Genomic DNA, 21,044 nt, shown 5'->3' on the forward strand with positions numbered 1-21,044 from the left:
CATATCAGTCTATATCTGCTTAATTGGTATGCAAGTGGGTGGATATTCAGGGTGTCTGAATTTGATTTAAAAGATGAATAGGAAGTAAAATAAGCTGACTGTAGTAAAATATTCAAAATTCAGTCATGGCTACAGACACCACCTCCATTTAATTAGTGTCAAGCAGTTGCTTGCCTATCAGCATCATACATTTTTACTAAGCAGCTATAAGTAATGGCTCCTCTCTAATTTACCTACCCTTCATTCCTTTTCTTGCTCATATTGTAGCTATTTCCACCTTCCAACTGCTGTACTGTTTTTTTCAATCCAGATGCCCAAATTCCATTGTATTCAGAGTATCCTGAGCTAGATATACTCTTAAATTAATCTCTCAACATTTCTTTCCATTTCTGTGTTTTTGATCAATGAGCTTTTTTGTGTGATATTTTACTCCAGGGTAGGTAAATGGCACAGATTCACAAGAAGGGAGGATGCTGTGGAGGAACATACATGTACTTACAGCAAACTATTATTTAGAAGATTTGCTTGGTTTACTTCCATTAGGGGAAAAAACAAAAAAAAAAAAAAAAGGAAAAGTCACTGAAATTTACTGGGGCACCTGTTAGTCATTCCCAAAAAAGTAACATGCAACACCCCTGGTTTGAATATTTTGTAAACCAGGAGTAGTCTACCTCACATCATGTTTGAGGGCATGGTTTTTGAAGGACACGAAGTTGAAAATAAGACTAACAGAGACCCATAGCAAATAGACAAGTGAAATATATTTTCCAGCTGTGGGAGTCTGCCTGCACAAAGTGTAGCACCAAGGTATGCAGTTCATTGTGTTTAAAACTTTCTTCATTTAAAAAATAATAGAAATAATAATCCACAGAACTCATGATGTCAGAGCAAGTCACACAAACCTTTTACCAAAGGTGTGCATAGTCCATATCCAACCTTTCTTTTTTCCTTTTTTTTTCCCCCCCCACATCAGACATGGGTCAAGGAGCCCCTTCCCATCAGTTACTGTCACCTCAGAGAACCATGAGGGAAGAGGACAGCTGCATTTATGCTACTAGGGGAAAAAGAAAATTTAAAAAAAAGGAAGGAAATTCTATTACCTGGAGACAGGTTGAATCAGAAGGGTACTATATTTCCCATCCCTTCTAATCATCTGTTGAACTCATTAGGTCTGAGTAACTCTTCCTTTGTTTTATTGCACATTGTGTTAAATCACTTCCAGTGTTGAAGGTCCAAGAATATAAGGGGTAAAAAATGCTCCACACCCTTCCTTCTTCATTAGTGAAAATTATTTAGCATTTGTTTGCATTTGGCATTGTTCAAAGCTCACATTTAAAGATGAAACAGCAGAAAACAGTTAAAAAAAAGGTCTTGAACAGGTTTTTGTAATTTATTTTTGTTCAGATCCTAGACCTGGAACAAAATGTGACGTTACATGCAAGTTTTCTTCTCTTGCCAAAGGTTTGTCGTGGACATATTTACAGAATGATCTCTTCCATAAATAGTAAAAACATGGGCAGCTGGTCCTAAACAGTACAGACTGCAATAAAGTTCTCATAATGAAGTAGCTCATCTACTAAAGAGTACATGACAGACAGTGCTGTTATAGGGAGTGCTAGTCTAGCTGCTTTTTAAGTTAGGTTTGAAACGGCTTTTCTACAGTTTGAAACATTTTGAAAGCTGCACAGATATAAAATATCTTTCCACAAAAGCTATAGGAATGCTCTGGCTTCTGGTTTTTATCATGAAGATATCACAAGGCAGATAATGTTGTGCCTCAAAAGTATAAACCAGTGTTTCTTCAGTTGAATGTATAGAATCTCTTGATTACACAGATCTGCTAGAGACCAGACACCACAATAGATTTATTTTTTTTTGGTAGTACCCCCCGAGTTTTCAGCCTAAATCAACTAGGTTAACAAAGATTGTTAGTAATAATGAAGGCAACTATTTTCTTTATTTTCACACTAAGACATCAAGTTACCTGTCAGTGAAAGCCAACCAGAAGCAGGTGGTATACAGCTTAGTAGGTGTCTTTAAGGCTTGCTGGGGGTTTTGGTTGTTTTTTTCTTACGAAACAAACAAAACCCACCCCACACAGCACAGACGCGCGTTTGCAGACCTTGCCAGCTCTGATGGCATCGGTGATGCCGGAGTGCCACCCAGAGGAGAGCGCGGGAAGTGACACAGCCGTAGCCTGTGACTCCCACAAGGCGGGGACACCGCTTGCTTCCCCCTGGGGGACTGCTGGCTGTGCCCTGTGACAGGCAGGGTGCGAAGGCAGCTTTGCTGTCAAAAGTTTGCACGTCTCCTGCATCTGGAGAGCTTCCCTTTTCCAAGCACTATCTTTTCCCTTTTTTCCCATGCCCTGCCTTCAGTATAAATTCTTGGCGTTTAATAACTGGAACTTTCTAATGAGATTCTTTTGGAGGAGTTTCATGAGATTGCCTGTGTCCTTACTGGATTTCCAGCTTCCAGCTTCACCACAATTTTGGACAGAAAGTAAGTTTGAATTGAGGATTTGCAACCACATCCTTAGCTCACAAATTGCTTTAAAGGTGATAAGTCTGGCAGCTGCACTGGCTTCTCTGTTCACTGCTCCACTACACCAGCTCGGGTACTCTTCCCTTTTTCCCATCTAACTCCAATCAGAGGGCACTTTAAGCCACCCCCCTATTTTGGAGTTCCTCCCCTACATTACCACTTGTTTTGCAGTTCTGCAGAGTCTTTCAGTCTTTGCTCAGCAGTCCAGCAAACTGTTCTAACATAACTAAGGGTCATCAAACCCTCCCAAGGCTTTTGGTATTCTGCTAACTAGACATTAAATACTTTTGTTGCATCAGTTGACAGTCAGTAGCGGTGTCAAATGAGAAGAGTGAGAGGACATCCCATTTGATGTCAATGTCTGTGTTCACTCACTTGCTCAGCTCAGTATTTACTTTAACTGTGCACACTGATCTTTGACACAAGACTTGGTGAGAATTATTTTTGTTGGCATATCAAAACATTTTAAAATATTCCAGCTGAACTCGGTGGAAACTGTCATGTTTTCTTTAAGAACTACAAAATTTATGGGCAGGTTTTGCCATTCTAATTGCACTCAAATATTATAAGGGATAGAAACATAATTAACCAGATGAGAGTCTAAATTGATTTTCCCTTGGCCTTACCTTAATTTAGCTTTTTTTCTGTGCTAAAGATGATATAGGAGAACACTTTACCTGTTACTGAAAGCTAATAATGATTTTCATCATGTAAGCTGACTTCACTATGTTGTCTATAATTCAGTTTGCTTATTGTTTTGTAACAATTTTTCAGGTGTTATATTTACATGAAAGGAAATGTAAATCCATTTTAGCATCTTGAAAAGAATGCTTTCTCAGCTGTTCCTGCTTTGTTTGTGATATTAAGCTTCTTTCTTGGCTAAACTGAAGAGGTTATCCAGCTGTTCAGGAACTTGTGTGATAAAGGACTCCACTATCACTTTTTTAGCTGCTACTTCAGGTTCCTTTTTTGTAAATCCCACTTTCATGCTGATTCTTGCTGTTCTGTCTCCTTTCAGGCATATATGGTTCCAAGTTTTGCTATTGTTTCTGCTGGAAGTGATTTTGATAATCTCTGTGAAATTTGGCCCAACTTTTATGCCAGCATCACATGGCCAAATGTTTTCAATGAGGTCAATAAAAAAATAACTACTGTCACTGCAGAATTGACACAAACATTGTGACAACAGTCTCATTTTTGAAACTATCTCTCTGAAGAATATCAAATCTGCAGCTGATCAGTATCTTTGCTTATTTTATTATAGGAATGATTAGATGACTTGATGTTATCTATTAGACCTTTTCAGACTCCAGCTACAATCTTTGTTCCCACTTTGCCCATCAACTCTGTGATCAACTTTATGTACCTCTCTGGGATGTATAATCTAGCTGTGCTTTCCTCAGTGTTGTCTGTTCATAGTCTTTCCAGCTCAGGCACGAACAGGTACTGCACATTAGGTAAGTTGCTACAGCACCCACTTGAAACACTGAGCAAAATCACAGAAGAACTGATTAAAACCAAATATAAACACTAATGTGAAATAGTGACACTGCAGAATGTAAAAATGGACATTCTTGATTAAAAAATGTCTTGACACTCTTCATACATGTTGAATATCAAAAGCACAAACCTATTGGTTACTGATTTGCTCCACTGGGAACTGATTACTGTTCCCTGACATACTGTAAAGGAACCTCAGAAATACTTCATAGTTATCTGCCCCCAACAAGGGATTTTATATTGTTTTAACTCAATCTAGATTCCAAATATTTTTGCTTTATCTTTTGATACCTAAAATGACAGGAAAAGCCCTGAAGGCTCTCCCAATCAGGTAAACCTCAAACAACAAGACAAAACAAATATACACAGTTGACTGTAAGAGTCAACTTTTCATTACACTGACAAAATAGAGAAGCACAATCACTTCCAGACAGCAAAACAAGTTTTAAGACTGTATGAGTGAACAGGCCAGAAAAGACTCATCAGTGCTGCTGTTGATGGGGGACCACAGAGATGTCCTAGTGACTGTTAGGCTAAGCCAGCAACAGAGCCACCTGGGCTCCAGACTCAACACGGCACAAGAAAGCCAGTTTGTGTACTTGTGCAGCATAGTCAATTCACACAGGGAAGATATATCCATCAACAGAAACAGGAGTAATTTTTATGCATCTATAGTAATATAGATACAGTCCAGGATTAGGCAAACAAAACCAAGCCATCATAAAATGGGTTGCTAAGTTGTTTTTTTGACATCTCAAACCAACAAACAAAAAAGATCAAAAAGGAGCAGTTACAAAAGAGTTAATTCTATTATTATTTTCTATTTTCTTTTAGAATTCCCTAGTAGAGATTGTTTTGGTTTGTGGTGTGTTATTTTAAAGTGCAATATTTCACGTGCAACAATAAAATTACATTTGATACCCATGTGATTTTAACTTCTAACAGGTAATTCTGGGGCAGGGTAATCATCAGAAGGTGTTTATATTAAAGAATGAGAAATTATACTTGAGTGCATTTTAACTGATAAGTATTAGAAGATTAATCATTCCATATTAGTTACAGCAAATTTCCCGTGTTACCTCCTTTTATACATGTTTCTGATATGGAGTAAAATGCATGTAAATGTCCATGAATGAGAGAATGAACGTTCTTGGAAAAAGTCAGCACATGGAGAATTTTACTCAGCTCTATATGGTCTTTGTTTTAAGTGGTAATTAAATGCTTAACGCGGTTTTTCTACACACACTTATCTCCACAGCTGCTTAAAATTGTTCTCAAAAAGTAGGTAGCCAAAAAAGATAAACCATAGCTTCTGTCTACTTCTGAGTAACCCAATAAAATGTAGGCACGCATTCAAAACTCTAATCGGTTTAAACAGATCTCACACTTCAGTAAGGATAGAAAGAACAGCCAGTTATTAAGAAGAAAGCCAAATAAAAGTGTAAGAGGAAACAAAGCAAGCTGTCTTAGGCTAATCTATCTACTAGAAAACAGTAAGGTGTTATTTAGTATTGTATTATTTAGCAATATTATGTTTTTCTAAAATTTCTGCACCTTCTGTTTGGCAAATACTTGTTACTTGACGTTATATAGCTTAAAATAACAGCCTGATGTTCAGTGTAATAATAAAGGCATTATGGGATAAGAGCCATCTGTTGCAATTACATTCACTTTCTGAAATTTTCTGAAAGGGATGAAAACCCTTAGACTTCATCAATTACATGCTCTTGATGAAGTATGAGTCATCTTAGAGGAGTCTGGCATAGAGATGCAGTTTTCATGGAAACAGTTTAATGAGAGAACATATTGAATGTATTCTAAATATGACCATCCAAATGGCCACATTGATGAAAAGATTCTCAGATGAGAGAGAAAAATACGGCAATTTAACTCCCTCTTACATGTCTGAAATACTGTTGGGTAATATTGCTCGGGTATTTCACAGCTTTTAAGTCAAATACTATTTCCAGCACACTTTCTGGTGAGATCATTAATATGATTATTTGACCAAATGTATTTTAATTAAACCCCACCCCCAAATCATAGGGTCTGGAACTTATTCCCACATTATGGTAGGAAATTCATCTCCAGATGTTAGGAATTAAGGCATTAAAGGGTAAACCCAGCACCCACTTCCTCAGCTGCCGAAGCTCCCACAGCAGTAAACTGGTGTGATTATGCTGCTGAAAAGTGTGGGTGTATTGGAAAAGACCCTTCAGTATTTATGCACTTCTGCACAACATGGAAACCAGATCAAGAGTTTCCAGTGTAGGCAACATGTTGGCTATGGGGATAGTGCAGGGCAGAATGCGTGTGTGCTTCCCACACAAGCAGCTACATGAGAAGTGGAGAGCAGATGTTCTCTAATACAATCTCCTGGGATACTAAAAGAGCTGGGTATGGTGCCCCTCTTCTGGATCAGTCTTTATAATAAATCCTTCTCTGATTAACCAATGTTCACATGCAGGTAACAGGTACCACTACTGATGTGGATGTTAGGGGGAAGTGTGTTTAGCTCCTACGCAGTCCAGAAGCATGCAAATATTTCACTATGCACATTTAAAGCAAAAAAGTGTTTGTGAGCAGAACCCATCAGGAAGAATGTGGAGTACACTGACTTGCTAGACATGTTTGCATGAGACATGGAATTTACTATGACTTCTGTTGATATGTAGAGATATTTTTCTTTCTCCATTTTTCAAATAACCTAATCAATCTGATTATGTTTTGGCTTTTAGCATCTCAGACAAGCATCTGTTTCCTTCAAAGAGAACATTTTGAGACTGGACTATGACTATGAAAAATGGCAGCAAGAATTCTAGCAAGGAGAGTCAGGATTGCAGCTGGAAATAAATGAAGTGTAAGCTTTCATGCAATTCATTTCCCCAAACTATCATTTTAAAAAATTATCTAGTTGCAGGATGCTGGCCTGCTCTGTGAACTGAAAACTAATGGCTTACAAGAAGAGAGTTGTAACATGATATTTCTCATTCTATAATGATTCATTTGTACTTGTTACTGAAAAATAAGACCAAGGTATCAAGGAATAAATTCAGAGTTCTGAACCATTCCCAAATCTTGGCTTTATTTGTTTTTAATCTATAGCTGACATTAAATAGATATTAATGGGTCATTAAAAAAAAAAAACATCTAAAAGATGTTTTCAATCTTGACAGTTTTCATCTGCTTTGCAAATTAATCTATGCTCTGTTATCTTTACTTGGGTCTCCAATTAAGTAATTTACATTCCTTGTTCTGGAAAACACTGAGGAAAAGCAAGCAACAAACATTCTTAAAACCTCCATCTGTAAATCTGTAGCTATCACATGTGAGACAATGTAGAACACCAGATGTGTATTTATTTAACAACAAAAAAACACAACCAACCCCCAAAAACACAAAAGAAATAACCAATTTGCATTGTTCTTTCAAGCAATCTTTTGGGTGACCTGAACAATTTACCTCAAAAAATGTTCCCAGTGCAATCACAGGATGATACAACCTTTCATTTACACTCATTTAAACTTATAAGTATAAAGCATATGTGCATGCACAACAAACACACTGTAGATTAAAATCTCTACAGCCAAATTGGAAGAGATAAGGAGAGGGATTGGATGTCTACAATATTTACAAAAGCAAGTAATTTACAGGGGGAATTCATGGAATGCTTAAGTGCAACATACTGATATTTATTTTTTTCTCTTCTTGACCTGCAACATTTGCCTGTATTTAAGATGGTTATTAACCTCCTTCTTCTTATTGCAGGTCATTGCCTCCTAGGGCTAACCCTAGTCAGGGCATGTTGCTCATGATGCATCACAGCCTTCCTGGAGAGCAATCTGCACAGTGGGCTGAGGGGAGCATTTCTGAACTGAACTGCTCACATCACTTCCAGAGGTGGTCAGGATGTCAAGCCTGACACTCAGTAAAAAGAGTGGAGGTGAAGTGTAGCAAAGGCGGGAGTGCCAGGGTAGCATCCCACTCAATGGGCAAAGAGGTGAGCACCAGGATAGGGGCTTCACCTCACAGAGAGTACATTTGGCTCTTTCCTACACCTCTTGCACTCTGCTGCTGCAGACACTGAGCTGGTTGCTTTCTGGAAACCCTGCTGAAAGGTACACATTCTGGCCTTGGCAATGTCCTCAGGCATGTAAATGTTCATTGAAACCAATGGCTTACCTGCCTCCCAGGTGTGGTTTAAATAAGCAAAATAATGAAGTGGAGGGAGCTGACTTACTCACCTTTTGCCCCTTTACTCCACTGCAGTCACATTTTCCACAACCAGAACAACCCTGAAAATGAAAGAGAATTGAGAATTAATAGTCTGAACTGAGTGACAGAACATACTGCAATGGGCCTGGGATGTCAGCAGTACCACCCTGACTGTAAGGCTGGTCAGAGTGGGGAATGTTCACCTAAGCCAAACATAATACTTTGGTGTCTTTTTATGATGTATATAGTCTCAGTCACAGTCCAATAAAAGATGCCTTGAAAAAACCTGCCATAGCTTTTAATCCTAGAAAACTGTTACGTGACTTCTAAATCATTGTCTTTTAGGCCAACATTTTAAAAATAACCCAATTTTATAGAATATGCACATATTCTGTATCTAGCAATATGAGCATCTCAACGTAAAGCAAGTGGATTCTCCTCTAGGATTCCATAGTCACACTTCCAAAGCCCAATATAATATTTAAATCTAAATCAATCCAGTCACCCCCTAAGTAATTTACTTTACTACTCATGGTACATGGTTGATGCCTGGAAAAATATTGAGCCTCCCATTTCAAAATGTGACCCAGGATGACTGCTCCTACTTTTTCAGACCTGATGAGATCAGAGCTGGAGGACGCATGCTTGCAGCTCATACTGTGTCCTCCAGCATCATGTATAATGTTATCAGTTTTATCAACACATCCCTTCAATTCAGAAGAAGTCTGTTTTAATTGCATCTGGGAATGTAATTAAAAGACGTCATTGAATAGTTATAAACATCTGTTTTCTGGTTAATCTGCACATATTTTCTTCAACCTGTTATTTAGCATGCACCATTTTAGCAATTAAGTATGTTACTTATTTTTAAGTTGGCTTTTGTTCTTAAATTTAGCATTGACCAGAAGAATAGATTTGCATTTTTCAGATCTCTTTTTGTGCTCCCCAAAATGACACCATTATACTTATTTTTTCCTGTTTCTTAAACCTCAGATTAGAATAACACAAGGTGTGGAAGGTAAGAAGGTAGAGAGCACCAGGGAGCATAGCTGCATAAGATCCTATTTGCAGGCAAGTGCAGCAGCCTGATATGCCCAAAAAGACCATCTGCATTACAAAACTCTGCCTTTATTTTACAGAAGCATCATCTTCTACTACCCCTGCCTATCACCTTTGCAGGTGGACAGAAGGCTGGACAGCAATGATAGCATTATCCTCGGCTACTGAAATGTACTCCTGATTCTGAGGAAAGCGATAACATTCTGCACATACTAGGAGGAAGTATGAGGTTCTTCCTCTTGGTCCTCTGAGAAGAAGAGAGGGCCAGACTGGAATCAGCTTATGGATCAAAGGGCAACTTAAGGAAGCCAAAGGGACATTTAACTAATGAGATGAGAAACTAAGAGAGAGAAAGATGGTTACAGCAAGTACAAGAATCCATGTCTGGGTTCACTGAACTCATTATAGGTACAAACATCTCTACTAATTACTAGTCTCCCTTTACTCAATGGCAAGAAACAAACTTCTGGTCTGGAATCCATCTCACCTATTTTGGATGTTTGCTCTCAATAGAAATGAGACATTGGAGAATGAAGCAAGAGAGACTAAAGCGAGCAGAAAGGACTATAGGCTGTTCATGGAAACAAGGGGGAAAATGAGAAGAAAAGTGGATACAGAGGGCTAAAAGTTATAGACAGAATTTGACACAGCATAGCAAAAGTTCTTAATTTATTGGAAAGCATTACAAATTTAGCTGAGTATCTTCTGAACTGTGAACACAGACATCTGCATTTCTGGTAGTCATTTAGGAATGACTTAAGAAACTTACACTTACAGGTCCCAAGTGGGAAACTTCACCCTGAAGTAATAAAGATAATCATCACAAGGTAAATAAGTTGATACCATAATTCTAAACTTTTATGATTTTTAATCAGTCTCATGATACAAAAAACCAATTCATGATTTCCCACCACACCTGGCTACAGAGAATTTGACAAATGAAGAGAAAAGTTTTTTCCTATCTCCCAGACATCCTCTTTGAAACAATTCCTTCCCCCGGAACCATATGGAGCTTGGAGCAATTACTGCTGTTCTCCAAGTGCCAAAACAATGAAGGAATGGTGCTGGTCAGGAAGCATCATCTGCAGGGAATGGTGAAAAAGCAGACTCTTTACCCCTTGTCTAGAAGCCAATTACAGAACTAATCCAAAGAATATGGCCAGGTGCACTATGATACTTCATCTAGTTTGTATGGTAGGCTAGAATTTTTCTAATGGCCAGAGCTCACTTGCACCACAGGCCAGTGCCTCATATATTTAAAGACATTAATTTTATCTTACTCCTCCCACAAAGTATCAGCCAGCCCAGAAGCAGAAGCTCATTTTAGCAATACAAATTGCTTCATTTTTTGACAAGCATTTCCGTTCTGCTTCATTCTCCCAGACTGTCTGCAACTGATAAGCTTAGTGAATCACACTAGCAAATCAGTATTAAACTATAAAAAGATTACATCCCTTCAGGATTATGCATATGAATGTACTACACACATGCTGAGCATTTGACTAAAGGACAGTGATTTATTTACTATCATATTAACATGTAGTTCTAAAAAGTGCTGCTAATGAATGGAAGTCCCAACCCAGACCTCTAACTTCCATCAATCACAGTCTGAGTCTTACAAGTGCTAAAGCCCTGTGATAAGAGTTGAGAATGCTGCTAAAAGTTCCTGCAGCAGATGGAGGAAACTGTGCTCTGCATTTCAGGCTGTAAGACATCTGTCAGATCATAACTACAGACTTTTGCTGCATTTTGCCCTGGTTTTCCATGTCCAGCTACTTTCCTGGCATTTCAGAACTACTGCTTGGAACTCACACAGGAACGATTGCAGCCAGCCAGATGAGCAGTCTAGGAGGGAGAGGACTGCCGTATTTGGACATGCACCATTTCTGGAGGCTACAGAGATCTCAAAAAAAAAAAAAAAAAAAAAAAAAAAAAAAAAAAAAAAAGGCCAACTTAGTTCTTGGAAGCTCCACTCCCTAACTGAAGTGCATTTTTCAAGAAAAAAAATGTAGTTCTCTTTCCCACAACATCAGCTCAGACTCTGCTTGCTGAGCTTCAGCTGTTGAGTTGCCTACCAGCTTAGGCTAATGGCACAGGTACCAATCAAGTTCAACTATTACCCTATAAAGCACTTCTTTAAAGTAGAAATTTAGTAACATTCTCACTGTTTACTTAACTCTGTTGGTGTTAAAATCTTCGTTCCAGGGAATGTTGTCACTTCTACCCAAAATACTATGTCTTTCAAATGACTGAAAATCCTGTGAACAGTTGACTAGTGAGACTAGCACAGATAACAAAATTCTCTGACTGTTCAGTATGTTTCTGATTCACAGATGATATGCTTCAGAAGTTTAAAAAAGAAAATCATAATTATCTCATGATTCATTCATTACAAAATGACATTTTCTGCTTAGACATGACAAACTGATGATGTTTTCTGATGAAACAGCATAGATTTCCCATTCTGCATTGCTTTAGTTAAAACCCCCAGCTTGAGCTGAATTCCAATACATTTCAAGTTGAAACACACAAGAATGGCTATGCCAATGGGATTGGTGTTTGACAGTGAGAGTTATAAGTCTGAATTTCCTCTCTCCACAAAATCCACCCCTACACTTACCTAGCCTCAAAGTGGAAGGCCAAGACTTAGCTCTGTAGCAGGCACTTTTTCCTAAGCACATGTATGTACAAATCATGTAGCTGACAAGCTGGATCAATAAAGTCTGCAGTTTCACATCCCACCAAATACAGGAATAGGGAGGTGATACCAACTGCAGGACACTTATCTCACATTCCACTCATACTTTCTTCTCTCTTCAGATTGTCAAAATAGCTCCCTAGCTGTAGTACTATTCTTGTCTTTACCCTTTAGATATAACTGTATTGAATTAGCCAAACTGCTCTCTTCTACTTAAGCACCATTTGGGGAAGTTACTTCTGTATTTCAGTTAGCTTCAACATTTTTCTTAACTGACTTTGCAGTCTATTAGTAACTTAAAAAAAAAAAAAAAAGTTGCTAAATTTCTGATGCACCCTTAGCTAAAATGAAGAGGATAACAAAAGAATCCAGACAGTCTTAGCAACTTAGCAAAATTTAGTTATTTGTCTTTGTACCATTAGATTTACTTTAGATTATGGAAACAGATGGCTCCACTTGGACAGTATAAAATCCTCTTTTATTCTTAAATAAACATGCCAGGATGAAAAGCTTCATTGTTTCTATAACCATTTTGGTTTTAAATGAAAGGATAAAAATTGTGATTTGCAAGAAACAAGAACTCTCACCTATTAAAAGAACACCAAATAACAGGCCCTAGTTCTGTTTAGCCAACAGTAACAAGGTATAGATTAGTATTAACACATGTACTAACTACAAGTACATGCTTAAATGCTTTTTTTGAAAGGTTAAGTTACATATCGATATACTGGCTGACTGCTTTTAAGACATGTTTGCAAAAATGTTGGCAAAACAAACTGATTGCTCAGTGTAAGTAAATCATTCTTCTTTGCCATTATTTAAAAAAAAAAAAAAAAAAAAAAACCACCAAAAAACCACAAAACCTCAAAGTCACTCTCCTAAACACAGCTTTGCATTAAGCGTTTGAGCCAGACTTAAGAGTTGTTCTACCATACACTGTCTTCTGCCTCACAGGGTCTGAGCTTTCTGCTCCTAGACAAGGAAACCTGCTGTGCTGTGGAGCATTTAAAAGACAAAACTGACCCGCTCTCTCCCACTGAAATGATGTAGTTTCACATGGCAAACCCTTATTAGATGGGAGATGAGAAAGAGAGTATCTTCCTTTCTTAATGACAGTCCAAAGCAATGGAGTATAAAAGCATTTCTACTTGCTCTCATCCTGCCTCCACAAGCACTGAGTAGCTGAGCCTGAAACTGCACTGCTGAAGGATGACAGTAGATCTCTCAAGCACTGGCTGGTACAGAGGTACCCATATGCAAGCTAAAGACTGGATTCAAAACTCCTCACTGAACTGAACATGGGCATCTTTGAAATTCATGGAAGTAGCCATCAAGAAAAAGCAGCTTCTTTGTGAGTCCAGGTTTTATTTCCTTAGCTCATAGCAAATGAATAAAAATCAGAAAAGCCAAACTGTACTATTTAAACATTCCTGGAAAAAATGTCTTTAAAATGCTTTTGCTTTTTTTTCCTCAATAATTTTATTATTCTTTGACTTATTTGTTCACAGAATATTGTTTCAATATTTATTTTGGCAATTCTAAAATCAAATAGTCCATCAAAAAACTGCTGATAAATCCACTCACTTCTGACCAAAACACACCAGGTAATAATTTGTAAAGGTTATACTCTGTCTTTATTAGTGTTTGATCTGGAATTTAAAACTCGATTTGGAATTAGGTTCAAATTGAAATTTGAACCAATGGAACACAGAGATGTATATCATCACTAAAACACTAGCAGTGTGATGCCTAAACAGAAAACATCACTTCAAAATTAATAAAGTACTAAGCCTAGCTTGAATCATTTACACTACTATTTTTTATGACAAGTAGTATTAATTGGCAATTACAATGGAAACCTTGGTGCAAGAGCTCACACAAGACCTGCAGGAAGCAGTGTAAAGCTAGCTGAACAGACAAGCTTCACCAGGGCTGCCATCTTCTTGATGATCAGAAATGAGAAGAGTGACTTAGTGCATTGTCTCACTCTTAGTCACTCTGATAGACTCTGCTGGGACAAGGGTAACCGCTGTTAGCTATGCCTGTGCTAAGTGCCTAGCTTTGGAAATCTGTCTGAAGAGTGGGAAGTTTGTCCCTTACAGCAGTTGATACAAAGCAGGTCTGAATCTCAGTCCTCAGAAGGGGTCAGGAAAAGGAACAGTGTCATGCCCTCATTTTCAGGACTTATGGCAGAGAACAAAAACTGAGCACAGTTCTCATTTCATTTGTAAACCACTCAATTTCAGATGTCTACAGACAGATAAATCATAGAATCATAGAATCAATAAGGTTGGAAAATACTTCAGAGATCATCCAGTCCAACCTATCACCCAACACCTCATGACTAACTAAACCATGGCACCAAGTGCCACGTCCAATCCTCTTCTGAACACCTCCAGGGACAGTAACTCCACCACCTCCCTGGGCAGCACATTCCAATGCCCAATCACTCTTTCTGTAAAGAAATTTCTCCTCACCTCGAGCCTAAACTTCCCCTGGTACAGCTTGAGACTCTGTCCTCTTGTGCTTGTGCTGGTTGCCTGGGAGAAGAGACCAACCCTTTCCTGGCTACAGCCTCCTTTCACATAGTTGTAGACAGCAAGGTCTTCCCTGAGCCTCCTCTTCTCCAGGCTAAACAATCACAGATCCCTCAGCCCCTCCTCGTAGGGCTTGTGTTCGAGGTATCTCACCAGCCTCGTTGCCCTTCTCTGGACATGTTCAAGTGTCTCAATATCCTTGTTAAATTGAGGGGCCCAGAACTGTATACAGGACTCAAGGTGTGGCCTAACCAGTGCTGAGTACAGGGGCAGAATAACCTCCCTGCTCCTGCTGGCCACACTATTTCTGATGCAGGCCAGGATGCCATTGCCTTCTTGGACACCTGGGCACACTGCTGGCTCACTCATGTTCAGCCAGCTGTCAATCAGTACCCCCAGGTCCCTTTCTGCCTGGCTGCTCTCCAGCCACTCTGACCCCTGCCTGTAGCACTGCATGGGATTGTTGTGACCACAGTGCAGCACCTGGCACTTGGACTTGTTAAATGACATCATGCTGGACTCTGCCCATCTGTCCAGCCTGTCAAGGTCCCTCTGGATCTAGACAAAAGGGAACATTTTATGATTTTACAGTATCAGCAAACTCCAGTTTTTACTCCTCCCCTTCTCAAAAAAACCCACAAAACCCAAACCCCAAACAACAACAACAATGAAAACAAACAAAAACCCACCAAAAAACATTGGCAGCTTATCTGTTTGTTTCTTTGTTTTTTTCCCAGAAATCATGGGTATATATCAACTATGACTGTTCAGGGAATTCCTTGCACCAAAGGACAGCTTATTGGTTTTACAGCTTTTGCCTTCTAAGTCACGAAACTGAGTTCAGCTCTAGTCAGCAATCACTGGAAGTTTCTGTTAGGTAGTAGGCTATCTAAAGTCCTTCCTGTCATTTCCATTTTCTGTGGATCCAGTATTCACAATACAAAAAAGAAGAGTGGCATTCAAGATATCCTGTAGAATACCACTTGCCTCCGGCTGCCAGGCTAGTTAGGAATAGGTGCCCCCTAGGTCTCAGGTCATATCTGCCAGATCTGTCAGGCCTATGTAAATATCTCAAATGGTGCTAAATGCCTACATTTCAACAATGGAAATAAGTGTAACCCAATAATCTCCACAGGCTGATTAAACCTTGCATGGATAAGAACAATTAAAATACTCATTCTCCTGATGACCTACACTAGCTGTAGGTTGATGTAGGTTGAGTAGGTTAGAAGAAAGCAGAAGTGGTCCCCACTTATTTCTGTCACTGCAGAGCTGCGCTCCTGATAAATCTTGAAGGGACAGCTTTAGACCAGATAAAAAAGCTCCTGTAAAAACCTTACACAGTGGAACTTCATAGTTACTAGTATGTCAGCGCATTAACTAAGTATCCCTGTTAAGACTGAGAAAAACTTTAAGTCCCAAATTAACATATAGGTAATATCTGAAAAGAATCATAAATTAGTGTTTGAATTTTCACTACTGTGCAAGAAGAAATTTTACTAATTATAATTCAGCTCTGGTTTTATTTAAAAGCTTTGTGCAATGCTCAGAAAATCAACTGATTTTAAGAAACCCTCCATAGAATACAATCAGAAAAAAGTCCATATGCATCATGGGACATAGGAGGCTCTTTGCAGTTTTTGGCAGCAATTTTTTCTGTTTGGCAGTGGCTGAGGGTTGTTTTCTTGTTGTTGTTTTTAGCATTACCAGAATCCTACAGGATGTTCATACAAAAACTGCAGACAAACCACAGATTCTTATCAGAGATCTAGCCACCCAAGGGACTATTAAATAATTTTTACATGTTTAATATTATTTCTCTTAGAAAATATTTTGTAAATCAGCATCAGCTGGAAGTACTTCACTAAAAATATGTTAAAAAAAAAAAAAAAGACACTACACCTTCTTAGTCAAAAGAATACCAGATTGCTAGAGCCAAAATGTTTTGTTGCTGGGGCCTCATTTTTCACATTCTTTTCCAAATTCCCCAGGGGTCTGTCCTGGAGGTAGGGTCATGGGAGTTCCCTGAACGATGCTCTGTGAACATGACTTTCCTGCTGGCGATGCGAACATCATTTTCACAAAGCAATGCAAATCCAGGGGGCTTCCAGTTAGTTCACAGGAAGTATAAAGTTATTCCTGTTGTTCCATATTTGGACAAAAATGACATGTAAAGCAACTGTTTCCTCTAAGTCCTTTCTTTCACAGGAAGCTCTGGCAACAATCAAGCTATTTGCTTACTTAGTGAAATTTTCAGAATATCACATTATACCACTCAGTTCTGCACAGCTCAAAGCACGTAACTTGTTTGTGAATACTAATTGCATTAACATATAAAGCCTCTCATCATTACAATCTTCTAGAAGGTCTGTTTCCACAGATTGACAAATACTGCTTTGCCTCCAGCAAGCAGAGGGTACAGTATTTACCACCTGAGTATCAGTCCAGTCAGTGTTGTACCCTATTTAAGAACATTGCTTTCAGTTATATTTTCAAATAAGTGAAAAAAAATCCAGGTGCCAGTAGGATCCTCTGGTGTAACAGTTACTGTGTTACTTCATCAACATCTGAGGTTTAGAGCATAGCCCCTTCTGACTATCCAGAGAGGACCTTCTGACATCCAGAGACAAGCACTTTCAGGAATGCATTTCACAGGGCACAACCCTTCCTAAATTTGATTATGATAATCATTTCAAATAATCCCCATCCTAATTTTCTACTTTGTGAATGAGCAAACTGGAGCCAGGTGATACAGGTGAGAAGCTTCCATTCCTCACCTTGCTAACTTAAAAAAATCTGAGGGGAGGACAGGAAAGCCTGTTGCAGAACCACCATGGCTGTTGCAGAGTTTACCACATACCTCATATGCAAATATTTTGGAGCTTACAAAACAAACTGCTCCTCACCCTGCATGACAAAGATCCAAACACTCTGCCTTCTAACTTGCCTTTTTTGTGTAACTAGCATTAGCTGTTTCAAGGTATATAAAGTGCATATAAGCTGAAGGGAAATCAAACATCAAACTTCATTCTCATTCATGAGGTAGAGCAATTACAGTCTGAAACAAATCCTGCAAATTTGTTTTTTCTTGATGCTTTTCAGGATGGATCTACACAACCACCTCCATCACCTACAAGAGGTACAAGACTGGACCCAGCCATAGCTTGGCAAGATGGAAATGGTGTCATTACAATGGTGTTCCGTAAGTGCTGTTTCTGCCAGCAGACCAGTGATGACATCAGCCTCCTTGCTGTCCTCTTGCTGCACCCACACTGTCAGAGGCTGAACTGCTTTCTAGAAATGCCTTGTAGCTTCTCTGGCCTCTGTGCCTTTGCTGTCCAGCACACATCCCCATTTTCATAATAACAGGGCTACATATAATAAATTGGAGCATGGGTGCTTGGTGCAGGTGAAAGCCTGCCCCAGAATGGCTCTAGCAGCCAGGGAAAACACAACACTGCCAGGCAATGCAGACCCTCCCAGGCACCTCTACTTCCTAGCGCTCCCCTGACTTAGGCAGAGGCAGAACCAAGATGAGAGGAAACTGCCATGGTGGACTCCCTCCTTCTCTTACGTACAGCAGCCTTCTCCAAACAGCACTGAGGAACAGAAGAAGAGGTGGCTATCATTGCCAGACCAAACCCTCATGCCCATAGTCCAGCTTGGCCCATTGGCAGGAGGACAAAACACATCAGCATGACCACAAGCCAAGCTTCTTTGCTGGGGGACAATTTTTCCAAAGGTGAAGAATAAAAATATCCTTCCTAATGGCCATGTGCTTTTTTGCTTACAGTTGCATTTCCCACTGTGATTAGCAGGACATGAATGTGCAGCTGGTGTTTTAGGCATTAAGAGTTATACCAGTATGGCAGCCTAGCCATGGCAGTAACCACCCACAGAGCTGGCCTGCAAACACCACCATGGGCCATGAAGGGTCCGGGACAATCACTGTGGCTGAGGGGCCACTGCCTGGATGGAGAGGCTACCACTTTGCTACACTGTCCACTGCCATTGCTAAGTCTTCCCTTTAGTAACCAGTACTCACTGGGCTCCTGCAAGGCCCTTTTACACTGGGAAGCATAATGGACGAGCAAGTCTGAAGGGCAGGCACAGTCCTCCAGCAACCAAACTATCCTCAAACCTTTTCTGTAAAGCTGAAAGCAAAGGAGACGCCTCAGTAGGGATATGCAGGAAGCCAGTGAAGTGATTTTGCAAATGTTTACAGCAAGTCCATGAGTGGTGCTTTCCCTTCCCTGAGCTGATAAATGAGAACACCAACATAAATAAATTTCAAAGTAACAGCTTTAAAACAACACAACACTGGGAAGCAAAGAACTTCTTCCTCATCCATCCTTGCCTAGACTAAATAACTGGAGAGATGAAATCCTCTTAGTCGGGATGCACACCAAAGAATGCGAGAAAAGCACAAGATAAACTCAGCTTCCAGGCTTGGGCCCAGAGAAGGAATGCGGGTGACGTACAGATACTCAGTGCTGTTTAGAAAGCCATGCTACCTGAGCATGGCTTTCTTCTGGGTGGGCTCCAAGTACTGTACTTTTGCTGATGCAACTCCTAATTTCCCATTTACACCCTCTCACAGTGTGGTTCGTCACCAGCAGAGGTTGTGTGTACACACAGCTTAACACAATTACCCTGGGCTGGATCTTGCACAGGAAGCCTCCTGCCTCCAGATCACATACAGCGCATGAACAGTGTTCACTTCCGTCTTCTTTGTCCTCTGCTCCCCAAACCTGAGACAGCCCTCTCTGAGACACATTTTGCATGACTCAGGAAACTTTATTTAATAGCTTTATGTGGCTATTCAGTACCTGCAGCAAGGGCCCTGCAAATGCACTGAAAGCAGTTCCTCAGCACAGAAAGATCACTTCCACAGAGTCGCCCCTGAAGCTGTGGCTGTAGCTGTATTGCACGAATATCCCCAATGAACAACCCTGTCTGACAAGAGGTGGTGCAGCATCCTTCTACCAAGACTACTTGCTCCTATGGGGTCAGACATTTTAGTAGGGCCTGTTGTGACAGGACAATGGGGGTCAGTTTTAAGATAAAGAGGGAGATTCAGACAAGACAGAAAGAAGAAATATTTTAGACTGAGGGTTGTGAGACACTGGCCCAGGTTTATAGAGAGGTGGTAGATGCCCTGTGCCTGGAACCACTACAGGTCTGGTTGTTTGGGGCTCTCAGCAACCTGCTCTAGTTGAAGATGTCCCTGCTGACTGCAGGGGGGTTGGACTAGAGGACCTTTAAAGGACCCTCTCAACCCAAACCATTCTATGGTTCTATGGTCTATAGTCTTATCTGTCAAATGCTGCAGCTTCTGCAAGGAAAACCTTGAGGGAAGTCCCCACTTACATCCATGGCATACTGCAGGTAGACACAACTTGTCAACAGAAACCTCCCAGGAGGACTCTGACAGATGGAGTTTTAAAGACTATCAAATTTAACTAGATTGTATGTAAATTTTATTTAATGAACTTACCAGAACTGTCTAAATAATTTCTTGATTAAAACAATGCTTATTTCATGTTCTCTCATCTTCTAAAAGGAACCTCACCTGACAATTAAATAATAACTTAATAATCATGAATATAAACATATATCCTGTTCAGTATCTTTATTTCCTATTCAATATCTTTATTGATGATCTGGATGAGGGGATTGAGTCAGTCGTCAGTAAATTTGGAGGTGACACCAAGTTGGGAGCAGGTGTTGATCTGTTAGAAGGTGGAAGGGCTCTGCAGAGGGACCTTGACAGGCTGGACATATGGGCAGAGTCCAACATGATGGTATTCAACAAGTCCAAGTGCTGGGTGCTGCACTTTGGCCACAACAACCCCATGCAGAGCTACAGGCTGGGGTCAGAGTGGCTGGAGAGCAGCCAGGCAGAAAGGGACCTGGGGGTAATGATTGACAGCTGGCTGAACATGAGTGAGCCAGCAGTGTGCCCAGGTGTCCAAGAAGGCCAATGGCATCCTGGCCTGCATCAGAAATAGTGTGGCCAGCAGAAGCAGGGAGATCATTCTGCTCTGTAGTCAGCACTGGTTAGGCCATACCTTGAGTCCTGCATTCAGTTCTGGGCCCCTCAATTTAAGAAGGACATTGAGACTCTTGAATGTGTCCAGAGAAGGGCAACAAGGCTGGTGAGAGGCCTCAAGCACAAGCCCTATGAGGAGAGGCTGAGGGAGCTGGGGGTGTTTAGCCTGGAGAAGAGGAGGCTCAGGGAAGACCTTATTGCTGTCTACAACTATGTGAAAGGAGATTGTAGCCAGGAAGGGGTTGGTCTCTTCTCCCAGGCAACCAGCACCAGCACAAGAGGACACAGTCTCAAGCTGTACCAGGGGAAGTTTAGGCTCGAGTAAGGAGAAAGTTCTTCACAGACAGAGTTGGAATGTGCTGCCCAGGGAGGTGGTGGAGTCACCATCCCTGGAGGTGTTCAAGAGGGGACTGGATGTGGCACTTGGTGCCATGGTTTA

At 40.2% G+C, this 21,044-nt stretch overlaps 1 protein-coding gene across 1 annotated transcript in view; it reads right to left on the reverse strand.

Moving 5' to 3' along the window:
* COL4A1 (collagen type IV alpha 1 chain) overlaps window positions 1-21,044 on the reverse strand; it is a 133,938-nt gene that overhangs the window by 65,601 nt on the left and 47,293 nt on the right. Inside the window, exon 2 of the mRNA XM_068170400.1 lies at window positions 8,289-8,339. Within this exon, the coding sequence (XP_068026501.1) occupies window positions 8,289-8,339 (51 nt within the window). The remainder of the gene's footprint in view (window positions 1-8,288; window positions 8,340-21,044) is intronic.

This window comes from Melanerpes formicivorus, unplaced genomic scaffold, assembly GCF_026170545.1.
Source record: "Melanerpes formicivorus ecotype bairdi unplaced genomic scaffold, bMelFor1.0.p_v2 SCAF_1, whole genome shotgun sequence".
In the NCBI taxonomy this organism is placed as follows: domain Eukaryota; kingdom Metazoa; phylum Chordata; class Aves; order Piciformes; family Picidae; genus Melanerpes; species Melanerpes formicivorus.